The sequence below is a fragment of the Hemitrygon akajei genome, chromosome 17 (genome assembly GCF_048418815.1).
Source record: "Hemitrygon akajei chromosome 17, sHemAka1.3, whole genome shotgun sequence".
NCBI classification, from domain to species: Eukaryota; Metazoa; Chordata; class Chondrichthyes; order Myliobatiformes; family Dasyatidae; genus Hemitrygon; species Hemitrygon akajei.
This window is the reverse complement of record NC_133140.1, coordinates 9,909,995-9,923,258: the sequence shown is the minus strand read 5'-3', so window position 1 is coordinate 9,923,258 and position 13,264 is coordinate 9,909,995. Positions and strand designations below refer to the sequence as shown.

General features: G+C 46.3%; 2 protein-coding genes across 2 annotated transcripts in view; one reads left to right on the top strand and one right to left on the bottom strand.

Moving 5' to 3' along the window:
• Window positions 1–3,854: 3,854 nt before the first annotated feature.
• On the bottom strand, window positions 3,855–8,027 carry LOC140740965 (uncharacterized). Its single transcript, XM_073070606.1, has 3 exons — window positions 7,962–8,027; window positions 4,266–6,785; window positions 3,855–4,133 (listed from the first exon to the last, which is right to left on the bottom strand). Exons 1-3 carry the CDS (start codon window positions 8,025–8,027, stop codon window positions 4,035–4,037), a joined length of 2,685 nt encoding a protein of 894 aa, XP_072926707.1. The 3' UTR covers window positions 3,855–4,034.
• The window catches only part of LOC140740468 (aspartate aminotransferase, mitochondrial-like), a 29,218-nt gene continuing 23,929 nt past the window's right edge, over window positions 7,976–13,264 (top strand). Inside the window, exon 1 of the mRNA XM_073069643.1 lies at window positions 7,976–8,132. Coding sequence (XP_072925744.1) covers window positions 8,059–8,132 — 74 coding nt within the window. The 5' untranslated portion in view covers window positions 7,976–8,058. The remainder of the gene's footprint in view (window positions 8,133–13,264) is intronic.

The window sequence follows — 13,264 nt, the reverse complement described above, 5'->3', positions numbered from 1 at the left end:
ATTATTGTTTGAGATCAGCCCAATCAGTGTAGTATTGTCAGCAAATTTAATTAGCAGGTTGGAGCTGTGGGTGGTGGCACAGTCATGGGTATACAGAGAGTAAAGGAGGGGACTTAGGATACAGGTCTGAGGGGCACCTGTGTTGAGGGTCAGAGGATTGGAGGTGAGGGAGCCCACTCTTACCACCTGCCGGTGATCTGATTGGAAGTGCAGGCTCCAGTTACACAAGTCATGGTGAAGGCCGAGGTCTCTGAGCTTCTTGTTGAGCCTGGAGGGATTATGGTGTTGAATGCTGGTCCAAGAACAGCATTCTCACATAAACATCTCTCTTCTCCAGATGTGTAAGGATGGTGTGCAGAGCTGTGGCTATTGTGTCGTCTGTCGATCAGTTATGTCAGTAGGCGAATTGTAGGGGGTCCAGTGTGGGTGGTAGCATGCTGCAGATGTAGTCCTTGACCAGTCTCTCAAAGCATTTGCTTATTATTGAGGTGAGTGTGACAGGACGCCAGTCGTTCAGACATGCTACCTTGGTCTTTTTCGGTACAGGGACAATGGTGGAGCAGGAGGGCACTCTACACTGGGAGAGGGAGAGATGAAAACTGTCTGTAAACACACCTGCCGGTTGTGCCACGCACTCTGAGTACCCACCCTGGGATGCCGTCCGGTCCCGCAGCCTTGTGACTGTCCACTCGTTGGAAACACCTGCGTATTTCAGCCTCAGAGATGACCAAGGTGCAGGTCGCATTGGCAGCTCTCCTCAGGGGCTCAGTGTTGACGACATCGAACCGAGCGTAAAAAAAAGATTCAGCTCATCTGGGAGAGAGGCAGTGAGTTGGAAACTCCACTGCATTTAGCTTTGAAGTCTGCGATGGTGTGCAGACCTTGTCATAAGCTGCGTGTGTTAACAGAATAAGTGAGAATGTAACTGAGCAAGTGGAAAAGGAAAGTATAACTGTGATAAATTACAATATCAGTATGACAGAGACAGTAGAAAAGTTCACCTCGGCAGAAAAACAGAACAAGTGTAATCAGATCAAAATGCAGACGGTCAGGACAAATTAAACAGTATCAGAAAACTCAGCAGAGATGTTAAGTAACACACACAAAATGCTGGTGGAACGCAGCAGGCCAGGCAGCATCTATAGAAAGAAGCACTGTCGACGTTTCGTCAGGACTGATGTCAGGATGTTAAGTAGGTGGTTTTGGGCCAAGACACTTCATCTAGACTATTTACTCTTCACCATAGATGCTGCCTGACCTGCTGAGTACCTCCAGCATTCTGTGTGTGTTGCTCGGATTTGCAGCATCCGCAGATTTTCTTGTCTTTATGATTATTAACAAGATTGGATTGGCTCCATGTTTTGAATAAATCTCCACAATAAGGAACCAATCTGGTTGGACTAATTCTCCCTAAGTTGTCATACTGTGCTGAGGTCAAGAACCCATCTTATCAGGCACAAGTTGTCAGCACTACAGCCAGGACCTTGTTAGGGCCATGGCCTATCTAGGGCACACAACTTTATTTTTTTCTACTTCATTTGTATTTGCTTTTCATAAAATTTGCAAATACGATACGTGACATGTGGCTGCATCATCTTAGCCTCCATATCCTTCACCTAACCAATTCATGGCACAGTTCCCGGCAGCACATCAGAGACGTCAGTAATGTTCCCCACTTAGAGTGAGGGTGCTTCATCCTATAGAGGCAGCAGTTGCTGCCAAGATTGCTGGCTTCTCAGAGCTGTGATGGTGCCACATGAGTCCTGTCTTTGGGCTTCCCATTGAACCTAGAGCTCTGGGCGATTTGCAAGCACTAGCACTGCCTGAGCTTGTAGCTCCCATGTGACCTGGGAAGTACGTGTTGCAGTCATAAGCTGGAGGTAGCTGGGAGCAATGCTGGGAAGGAAGGCTCCAGGAAATTACATTTTAGGATTCTCAGGAAGACAAGGAGGCTGACTTCTATTTAGAAATCAACAGATTTCTGACAGAACCCAGCCTGAACTGCCAGGCACATCCTCCCGCTGTGCAGTTAACAACTCCTGTATTCGTTAGTCTGTGTTCTCAGTCTCTAATTCCAACTGCTTCTTCACCTTGTGTATATGACAGGACTGTGTGATCTCTTCATGAAGCACCTCTGTCTCCTCCACGTCTCTTCGGGCAACAAGTACAGACACCATGCACACTTCCTAACTCCTAACATTGATAGTATTTACTCACTCATCTCTCCCTTTCACACTCGGCCAACCTTCAAAGTTGAAAGTAAATTTATTAACAAGGTATGCGTCTGTCAATCATATGCTACCCTGACATTCCGTTTCTTGCAGGCATTTACACAGAACATAAAGAACAATAAAATTTATGAAAAATTACACAACAAAGACTGACAGCCAATGTGAAAAAGACATATCATGCAAATAATTACAAATAAATAACACTGAGAACATGAGTTGAAGAGTGCTTGAAAGTGAGCCTGCAGGTTGTGGAATCAGTTCAGAGTTGAGGTGAGTGAAGTTATCCACACTGGTTCGGGAGTCTGGTGGATGTAGGGTGAATTGTTCCTGGACCTGGTGCTGTGGGATTCCTCCTGCCTGATGGTAGTGGTGAGACCATGGCCTGGATGGTGGGGGGCAGGGGGGGTCCTCACTGATGGATGCTGCTGTATTGTGGCAGCTTTCCTCGTAGGTGCACACAATGACGGGGCAGGACTTTGTCTGGGATGTATCCACTACCTCTGCAAAGCAGGCCAAGGTGCAACCAGTCAGGGTACACTCCACTGTGCATCTGGAGTTTTCCAAAGTTTTAGATGACATGGCGAAACTGTGCAAATTTCTAAGAAAACAGAAGCGCTATTGTGCTTTCCTTGTGATGCTACTCACATGCTGGTCCCAGGACAGATCCTCTGATATGGTAAAACGAAAAGGAATTGAAAGTTACTGACCCTCTCTACCTCCGATCCCCTAAAGAGGACTGGCTCACTGACCTCCAGTTTCTTCCTTCTGTAATCAATAACCAGCTCTTAGGTTTTGCTGTCAGTATAGACAACTACTGCGATAGGTGTAAAACTGAAGTAGCTACTTTGTCACATATGTTCTGGTCATGTTCTTCATTAAAATCATTTTGGAAATCTTTATTTTCTACTATTTCTAAAGCTCTAAAAATTAATTTACAACCTAACAGATTGAGTGTTCTATTTGGAATAGTTTCGCACAATATTCAGGGTATTTCATCTTCAGATCAATGTGTAACTGCATTTGTTACATTATTGGCAAGAAGGGCTATTTCATTGAAATGGAAATATATCTCTGTCCCTACATTAATTCAATGGTTTTCTCAAGTAATGTTATGCCTCAATTTGGAAAACATTAGAAGTAGAACTTTTGATCCCCGATTAAATTTTGAGAGAGATGGGGCTCTTTTGCCAAATATTATCATTTAATTTGAATTATTTTATATGGTTTCCTTCCAATCTTATTCTATATAAACATGAATTGGCGGTTGATGATTCTTTTTCTTTATATATATATGGATGATGGTAAGGCATATTGCTCCGGGGGTTGATTCCTAATTGGGTTTTTCCCTTTTTGTGTAGTCAGTGGGGTTTTTTTTTTAGTTAGTTAGGGCTCTTTTTTTTCCTTCTTTTCCTTATATATAATTTTTTTTTCATTTTCATATATTACGATCAACTTTCTTTTCTTCAGCTTTATTAATTGTATACATATTATCTTGTTGAAGTTTTGTATAATTTTATAGCTGTAGAAGATTATGTACCAATAAGAAGATTCTAAAAATGAAAAGGTTTTGCTGTCGTTGAATGAAAGATTGTTGTGACACAAAGTTGAAAGTTTAAAGTACATTTATTATCAAAGTAGGTATACTATATACAACCTTGAGATTCATCTCCTTACAGGCAGCCACTAAACAAAGATATCCAATAATAATAAAGAACCAATCGTGCAAACAGCAAAAACATTCACAAAAGTGAGTTTGCAGCCACGACCAGTCATCGCTGCAGGCCGTAGTTGTAGGTCACAGCCTCAGATCAGTGCAGAGACTGAACCCTCACTGAGCAGCAATCTGAACACCAGCCCGTCCTTTGGCTCCGGCTCCGGCCCCGACACACTGAGCTTTTCAACCTGGACCAATTGCCCAAACACCAGCTCGTTCCTTGGCTCCAGCTCCGACACACTGAGCTTTTCAACCTGGACCAATTGCCCAAACACCAGCTCGTTCCTTGGCTCCAGCCCCGACACACTGAGCTTTTCAACCTGGACCAATTGCCCAAGCACCAGCTCGTTCCTTGGCTCCGGCTCCAGCCCCGACACACTGAGCTTTTCAACCTGGACCAATTGCCCAAACACCAGCTCGTTCCTTGGCTCCGACTCCGGCCCCGACACACTGAGCTTTTCAACCTGGACCAATTGCCCAAACACCAGCTCGTTCCTTGGCTCCGGCCCCGACACACTGAGCTTTTCAACCTGGACCAATTGCCCAAACACCAGCTCGTTCCTTGGCTCCGACTCCGGCCCCGACACACTGAGCTTTTCAACCTGGACCAATTGCCCAAACACCAGCTCGTTCCTTGGCTCCAGCCCCGACACACTGAGCTTTTCAACCTGGACCAATTGCCCAAACACCAGCTCGTTCCTTGGCTCCAGCCCCGACACACTGAGCTTTTCAACCTGGACCAATTGCCCAAACACCAGCTCGTTCCTTGGCTCCGACTCCGGCCCCGACACACTGAGCTTTTCAACCTGGACCAATTGCCCAAACACCAGCTCGTTCCTTGGCTCCAGCCCCGACACACTGAGCTTTTCAACCTGGACCAATTGCCCAAACACCAGCTCGTTCCTTGGCTCCAGCCCCGACACACTGAGCTTTTCAACTTGGACCAATTGCCCAAACACCAGCTCGTTCCTTGGCTCCGGCTCCGACACACTGAGCTTTTCAACCTGGACCAATTGCCCAAACACCAGCTCGTTCCTTGGCTCCAGCCCCGACACACTGAGCTTTTCAACCTGGACCAATTGCCCAAACACCAGCTCGTTCCTTGGCTCCAGCCCCAACACACTGAGCTTTTCAACCTGGACCAATTGCCCAAACACCAGCTCGTTCCTTGGCTCTGGCCCCAACACACTGAGCTTTTCAACCTGGACCAATTGCCCAAACACCAGCTCGTTCCTTGGCTCCGGCTCCGACACACTGAGCTTTTCAACCTGGACCAATTGCCCAAACACCGGCTCGTTCCTTGGCTCCGGCTCCAGCCCCGACACACTGAGTTTTTCAACCTGGACCAATTGCCCAAACACCAGCTCGTTCCTTGGCTCCGGCCCCAACACACTGAGCTTTTCAACCTGGACCAATTGCCCAAACACCAGCTCGTTCCTTGGCTCCGGCCCCGACACACTGAGCTTTTCAACCTGGACCAATTGCCCAAACACCAGCTCGTTCCTTGGCTCCAGCTCCGACACACTGAGCTTTTCAACCTGGACCAATTGCCCAAACACCAGCTCGTTCCTTGGCTCCAGCCCCGACACACTGAGCTTTTCAACCTGGACCAATTGCCCAAGCACCAGCTCGTTCCTTGGCTCCGGCTCCAGCCCCGACACACTGAGCTTTTCAACCTGGACCAATTGCCCAAACACCAGCTCGTTCCTTGGCTCCGACTCCGGCCCCGACACACTGAGCTTTTCAACCTGGACCAATTGCCCAAACACCAGCTCGTTCCTTGGCTCCGGCCCCGACACACTGAGCTTTTCAACCTGGACCAATTGCCCAAACACCAGCTCGTTCCTTGGCTCCGACTCCGGCCCCGACACACTGAGCTTTTCAACCTGGACCAATTGCCCAAACACCAGCTCGTTCCTTGGCTCCAGCCCCGACACACTGAGCTTTTCAACCTGGACCAATTGCCCAAACACCAGCTCGTTCCTTGGCTCCAGCCCCGACACACTGAGCTTTTCAACCTGGACCAATTGCCCAAACACCAGCTCGTTCCTTGGCTCCGACTCCGGCCCCGACACACTGAGCTTTTCAACCTGGACCAATTGCCCAAACACCAGCTCGTTCCTTGGCTCCAGCCCCGACACACTGAGCTTTTCAACCTGGACCAATTGCCCAAACACCAGCTCGTTCCTTGGCTCCAGCCCCGACACACTGAGCTTTTCAACTTGGACCAATTGCCCAAACACCAGCTCGTTCCTTGGCTCCGGCTCCGACACACTGAGCTTTTCAACCTGGACCAATTGCCCAAACACCAGCTCGTTCCTTGGCTCCAGCCCCGACACACTGAGCTTTTCAACCTGGACCAATTGCCCAAACACCAGCTCGTTCCTTGGCTCCAGCCCCAACACACTGAGCTTTTCAACCTGGACCAATTGCCCAAACACCAGCTCGTTCCTTGGCTCTGGCCCCAACACACTGAGCTTTTCAACCTGGACCAATTGCCCAAACACCAGCTCGTTCCTTGGCTCCGGCTCCGACACACTGAGCTTTTCAACCTGGACCAATTGCCCAAACACCGGCTCGTTCCTTGGCTCCGGCTCCAGCCCCGACACACTGAGTTTTTCAACCTGGACCAATTGCCCAAACACCAGCTCGTTCCTTGGCTCCGGCCCCAACACACTGAGCTTTTCAACCTGGACCAATTGCCCAAACACCAGCTCGTTCCTTGGCTCCGGCCCCGACACACTGAGCTTTTCAACCTGGACCAATTGCCCAAACACCAGCTCGTTCCTTGGCTCCGACTCCGGCCCCGACACACTGAGCTTTTCAACCTGGACCAGCACCTAAATCAGCCAAGCATCAGCTCGTTTCTCACTCTCAGATCTGGATCCTGCCACTTCGATACGATCTCAGGCCCTAGCCCCACCATCTCGATTTGACCCATACTTTGACCAGATTTTCAATTTCCCTTCTAGATGCTGATTCATCACCACCTTTGTTACTGCCAAGAACAGTGATGTTGTCAGCAAACTTAAACAAAGCCTCATGGTCACAGGTACAAAGCTGGGCAAAGTGGAGACCTGTGATGATGGTACAGCGATTGTACAGATGATACAGCGATTGTAGAGGTGGTACAGCGATTGTAGAGGTGGTACAGTGATTGTACAGATGATACAGCGATTGTAGTGGTACAGCGATTGTAGAGGTGGTACAGCGATTGTAGAGGTGGTACAGCGATTGTACAGATGATACAGCGATTGTAGAGGTGGTACAGCGATTGTAGAGGTGATACAGCGATTGTAGAGGTGGTACAGCGATTGTAGAGGTGGTACAGCGATTGTACAGATGATACAGCGATTGTACAGATGATACAGCGATTGTAGAGGTGGTACAGCGATTGTACAGATGATACAGCGATTGTAGAGGTGGTACAGCGATTGTACAGATGATACAGCGATTGTAGAGGTGGTACAGCGATTGTACAGATGATACAGCGATTGTAGAGGTGGTACAGTGATTGTACAGATGATACAGCGATTGTAGAGGTGGTACAGTGATTGTACAGATGATACAGCGATTGTAGAGGTGGTACAGTGATTGTACAGATGATACAGCGATTGTAGAGGTGGTACAGTGATTGTACAGATGATACAGCGATTGTAGAGGTGGTACAGCGATTGTAGAGGTGGTACAGCGATTGTACAGATGATACAGCGATTGTAGAGGTGGTACAGCGATTGTACAGATGATACAGCGATTGTAGAGGTGGTACAGCGATTGTAGAGGTGGTACAGTGATTGTACAGATGATACAGCGATTGTAGAGGTGGTACAGTGATTGTACAGATGATACAGCGATTGTAGAGGTGGTACAGTGATTGTACAGATGATACAGCGATTGTAGAGGTGGCATAGTAATTGTAGAGGTGGGGTTGCCATCCCTCCTGAAGGGTGAGTCATTCAGCCTACAGGTGGCGCTGATGAGACTGAGCACAGTGGACCTTTCAACATCCAGGTTACCTCTTGCCACCACACGCGATCCTCCTTGGTTTCCCTGCGGTTATATAAAGGCGCTGCCGCCGACATCTAAGCGTCCCTAACTCCAGCGAGCGCGGCGATGTTGTGTTCGTACAGACTGCTGGCCACGGCGGCCCACCACCCGGCTCTGGCCGCCGTTTCCGCACGAGCTAGGTAACCGTCAGCCGGAGGAAGGCCAGCGCTGCCGCCTCCAAGCGCGATTCAATCAGGTCACCGTGGAAACGGGACGGTGTCTGTGTGGGCCCCAACAAAAGCCACATGTTCTAAGCTGAAGAACGCCTTGGCTAAGATTGACTTTACTCAGATTTTGTGGTTGTGATTTTTGTTGTATGGGGAGGGAGATTGGGCCTCGGGAGACATGCTTGCATCAATCTGTCTTTCTTTGTCCGCTGATTGGCCGAGAAACGTTCCAGGCCCCGCCTTCCTTGCGACATCACGCTAGCCGTTGCTCACCGTCCTGGCCGCTGATTGACAGAAGAGGGGGCCGCCTCCTGTCAGTCAAGCGGGACCGCCGACAGCTGCCTGGCGATTGGTGGGTGGGTCTGGCGAGTCCCCGCCCTCCCGCGTGGCGGCCGTGCCCTTGACGCGACGTGTTAAAGGGCACGGGGGACCTGGCGGGGCGGGACGGGACGGGACGGGACGGGATGGGCCGAGCCTGGATCGGCGTCTCGGGGCGGAACGGGCCGAGCCTGGATCGGTGTCCCGGGCCGAGCCGAGCCGAGCCTGCTCGGTTTCACACCCCACTCCGGTCTCCTTGCTAATGGAGATGGGCTGTTCCACCCGGGTACCTGTCCAAGTGTGCCGATCTCAACCGGCAGCTCATCACCCGCTGTGCGGCAGAGTTTGTCCCTCGTCACCTTTAAATCTCCCTGCCTTCGGGCGGTGATACAGAAGCCCAGATTAAATGCACCACGTTCAACCATCAGTTCTTGAGCTAACCTGGACTGTCTCATGGAACACTAAATACCACCCCTTGCATTTCCATCGGCTTGTCTTTCACTGGGATTTCGTTTTGCAATAATGTCTTGCTTTGGCAGTCTTCTATTAATGGTATAATTTTATTGTATCTGGTGTCGGATTTAATGTAGCTGATGCTGCAGCCAGTTTTTCATTGTACTGTCTTAATTGTGCGCATGACGGTAAACTCGACTTGATTCACTTTAAACTCGTGCCTTCTGGTTGTGGACCCAAAAACCTGTGCCCCTCAATTTAATAAATTTCCTTTGGGTCACCCCCTCGACTTCCCTGCACTCCAGGAAAATAGTCCCAATTTTTCCTTGTAACTGGAGACGTCCAGTCAAAGCAACAGTCCTGGAAGCCTAAAATGTGCATAGATACTCCAATGCAGTATACACACAAAAGCAATCTGTAAATACTTATCTACTCTCCTTTTCAGATTGTTATGGTAATTACACCAGATCTGGGGTTTCCAACCTAGTTCATACCATAAACCCCCACTGCTAACCGAGGGGTCATAAGATAAAGGAGCATTTGGCCAGTTGAGTCTGCTCCACCATTTTATCATGGCTGATCCATCTGCCTTCTCCCTGTATCCCTTCATGCCCTGACTAATCAAGAATCTATCAACCTCTGCCTTAAACCCAATGACTTGGCTTCCATGGCCACCTACGGCAACAAATTCCACAGATTCACCACCCTCTGGATAAAGAAATTCATCCTAATCTCAGCTCTACATGAATGCCTCTCTGTTCTGAGGCTGTCCTCGGGTCTTGGACATCTCTCCTCTCTCTCCTCCCCCCCCCCCCAATAGGAAACATCTCCACATCCACTCTATCAAGTCCTTTCAATATTCAATCGGTTTCAATTAGATTCTCCTTGATTCTTCTAAATTTCAGTGAGTACAGGTACAGAGCCTTCAAAGGCTCGTCATATGATGAGCCTTTCCATTCCAGAATCGTTTTTGTGAACCTCCTTTCAACCTCTCCAATGTCAGCACATACTTTTCTTCCGATAAGGAGCTCAGAACTGAGGCCTCACCAGGGCCTTATAAAGCTTCAATATTACTTACTTGATTTTATATTTCAGTTCTCTCAAATTGAATAGTAACATTGCGTTTGCCTTCCTCAATATAGACTCAACCTGAAAGTTAACCTTCAGGGTGTTCTGCACAAGGACTCCAAGTCCCTTTGGATGATTGAGTCTAGGTCACTGCTAACCTGCTCTCTCCACACTACCACTAGCTAGATCAAATGCATTTCTTTCTTTCCTCTATCTGTTTGGCTGTACTTGATCTGTATGTTTACTTAGAGTGCTGTTAGTATTACCTCTGCTTTATCCTGTTGGCACGTTCATCAATGCCCTATAACTTTTGTAAAGCTCTTTGTCCTTGCAGCATTTCTGAATTGATATTTCCCAATTATTGCAGCAGTCAGATCATTTGATGCTGTAAATCTCCCTGAGTTAACAATTAATTTGAACTTCTCTAAGATTTCATACAGGAATGTTGCAACAGAAAATATTTTCAGCAGGTTGTTAGCATTTTTTAAAAATCTTTCATCCCCTCAACTACTTTGTATGAGTTGCAGTTTCTGTGGATGGAAGAGAGTTGGCAGAAGTTGTGTTTGAAACGCAGCTGTTTTTTCTATTGTGACATTTTGCAACTTGTATTACAAAGCAGAATTAATTACACTTCTGTTGTAATCCTATATGAGTGACCCAGAAGGAAGTGCTATTGAATTGCATATGGACCTTTTGGCAATCTCTATCTGTTGATGTGTTTTGTCTACTTTAACTAAAGTTGACAATTTATAATCTATACTCTTCTCATTTGAATCCTCTTTGACTCCTTGCACATAAAACTTACAAAGTTCTACACCTGAAAGAACTGGAACATGACATCTTGGGAACAGATGCCAACTCAGTTTTGCTTTGCAGTGTGACTGGTGCTTTTTTTTTATAACGGAGGATGATGCAGGAGCACGTCCCCAGAGCTGAGTAAACTCAGGCACTTAGAAAAGACGATCACAAATGCTGGACCAGTGAAGGAAACTGGGAAATTAAACAGAAGTTGTCAAACCAATCTTTCTGTCTGAAAATCAAAACTATTTTAATTTCAGGTTGACAGAGCTTCTCAAATTAGGTTCTTGTTCTTAAGCATCATTTTTAAAGTTCATACATACTACAAAGTAACTTAGGATCTAAAGGTGTACATTGATTAAACTAGTTAAAGTTTCAGTGTTCTTTTTAGTCACGTTACTTCCACTATGAAAACTTAATAGTATTGAGATATTGTAATAAATTAATTTTAGCTATGCAGTGTGTATAGTAAGTACAGCAATTTTCTCAAAGGCACTTACGATGACAGTATCTTAATGCAATTAAGAAAATAATTATATTCAATGCTGAATAAGCTCTTCCTGGGCTTCCAGCTGCATACAAATATTGATTTTTTAACCGACATTTCGATGACGAACTCGTCATATACGCCAGGAAAGCACTAGATCATATATGTCAAACTCAAGGCCCGCGGGCCAAATCCGGCCCGCGGTGGAATTATCTTTGGCCCGCGAGATAATATCTAATTACTATTAAAGCTGGCCCCAGTAATCGAAGCGCCTATGGCATATGATATGGCTAATGCTGAGTTTATTCAGGTACCAGGTTTTCAGGGTTTTTAGTGTTTATTCGGCAGTCTTGCTCAGCAGTCTTCTTCATAAGAAACGGAATTTGTAAAGTGAAACACTTTGTAGTTATAGCAGAGACTGAGACGCATGAGAGCAGGCCGAAAAAACGGAGGCAACGAAAGCTGCGTTCGCACGCGTCCGACTGATCCGGCCCACATGAAGCTGCATTTTGCTCAATCCGGCCCGTGACCTTAAATGAGTTTGACACCCCTGCACTAGATCCTATATTCAGTGCTGTCTTATGCTAATTCATGAAGATTTTAAATTTGTGATTGTGCAGATGCATTTTGGCATAAACAAAATCTTTTCTTTGAAATCATGGCTTATGTCCAGTTTTCCAGCTGGCCTAAATGAAATGTGGCTCACTTGTGTTTAATGTGAGTTTCAGTTTCTCTGTTCATTCCTCCTTCAAAAAAAGTTGTCTTTTTCTAGATCAGGGCTTAACCTGGTGTTGTGAAGGTTGCCTTTTCAAGTCATTCAGGCTGTGGCTTCGTTAGAATGAGCTCTCTCCTCTGCACCCCTCTCTCTCTCTCTCTCTCTCCATCTCCTTTCACGGTCTTCTGCTTCTCTTTCGTCTTGCTTGTTCTTTCTCTTCTCTGGCACAATTTTCTTTTGTCCACCACATCCCACATCTTTCTATTTCTTACTTTCTCACGTACACAGAAGAGTACATTTAAAGTGTGTGTATGTGTATATATAAAACAACTTGCTGTTTGGTTTAGCTTCTAAACACTGCCATCACTATGCCAGCGCTGGTTTTCCAACCTTGACTATATCGAACCTCAGAATAATGCAGGCATGTCATTCCTTTCTGTGGTCTCGCCCAAAGGAAATTTATTATCGAAGTATGTGTATGTCACCATATACTAACTTGAGATTCCTTTTCTTCCTGGCATTTACAGGAAAATAAAGACATTCAATATTATTTATGAGAAGCTATATACAAGGACTGAGGCGACCAGGACTGTGCAAAAGAAGACAATTTAGCAAATAAAAAATAAATAATACTGGGAGCATGAGTCGTAGAGTCTTTGAAAGTATGGTTTTTTCTGCTTTGTTTAAAGTTAGGCTGGAAACATTACTGAGGATGTTTTAAAATTGCGGGTTGAACAGACAGGAATGTAACTGGGTTCAGTCAGTGGAGTGATGATCTGTGTTAGGAACATGGACGTGGGATTCCATTTTGTCTTCCAACAGTCAATCTTTCTCTGCTCTGAATTTCCCTATTTCTGATTCTCCCATGTTACTAGGTCAGCCATTTATAGGAATTTTACAAGTACATGGGTGCAAAGTGACATATTGGTGTGGTATTGGAGAAGTCTATATTGTTGGAGATGTCTTTTAGATGCGACTACAGTGTATACATCAAACTGTTAGGACATACAGGTTTGTTCTTCAGAATAGAAGGGGATTTGTGCTAGTGTTGCATCAACATTTATCTTTTAAGAATAATAATTGTTATTTGAGGGTACTGTAATAAGTTTAAACAGAAGCAGGGGAGAAGATTTTTACCAATGGTTGATGAGATTTCAAACTGAAATGATCATAAATGAGTAACTAGATGGGCAACACACACAAATTGCGAGATTGAGAAACCACTTCGCCGAGCACCTACACTCTGTCCACCAGAAAAAGGTGGGA

Bases quoted from the DNA above. Each gene is read 5' to 3' on its own strand.
- LOC140740965 (XM_073070606.1), bottom strand. From the start codon at position 8,027: ATGTCGGCGGCAGCGCCTTTATATAACCGCAGGGAAACCAAGGAGGAT. The intron at 6,786-7,961 runs GTAACCTGGATG...TGGCTGATTTAG, and splicing joins ATCGCGTGTGGTGGCAAGAG to GTGCTGGTCCAGGTTGAAAA. The intron at 4,134-4,265 runs GTTGAAAAGCTC...CAATTGGTCCAG, and splicing joins TGCTTGGGCAATTGGTCCAG to GTTGAAAAGCTCAGTGTGTC.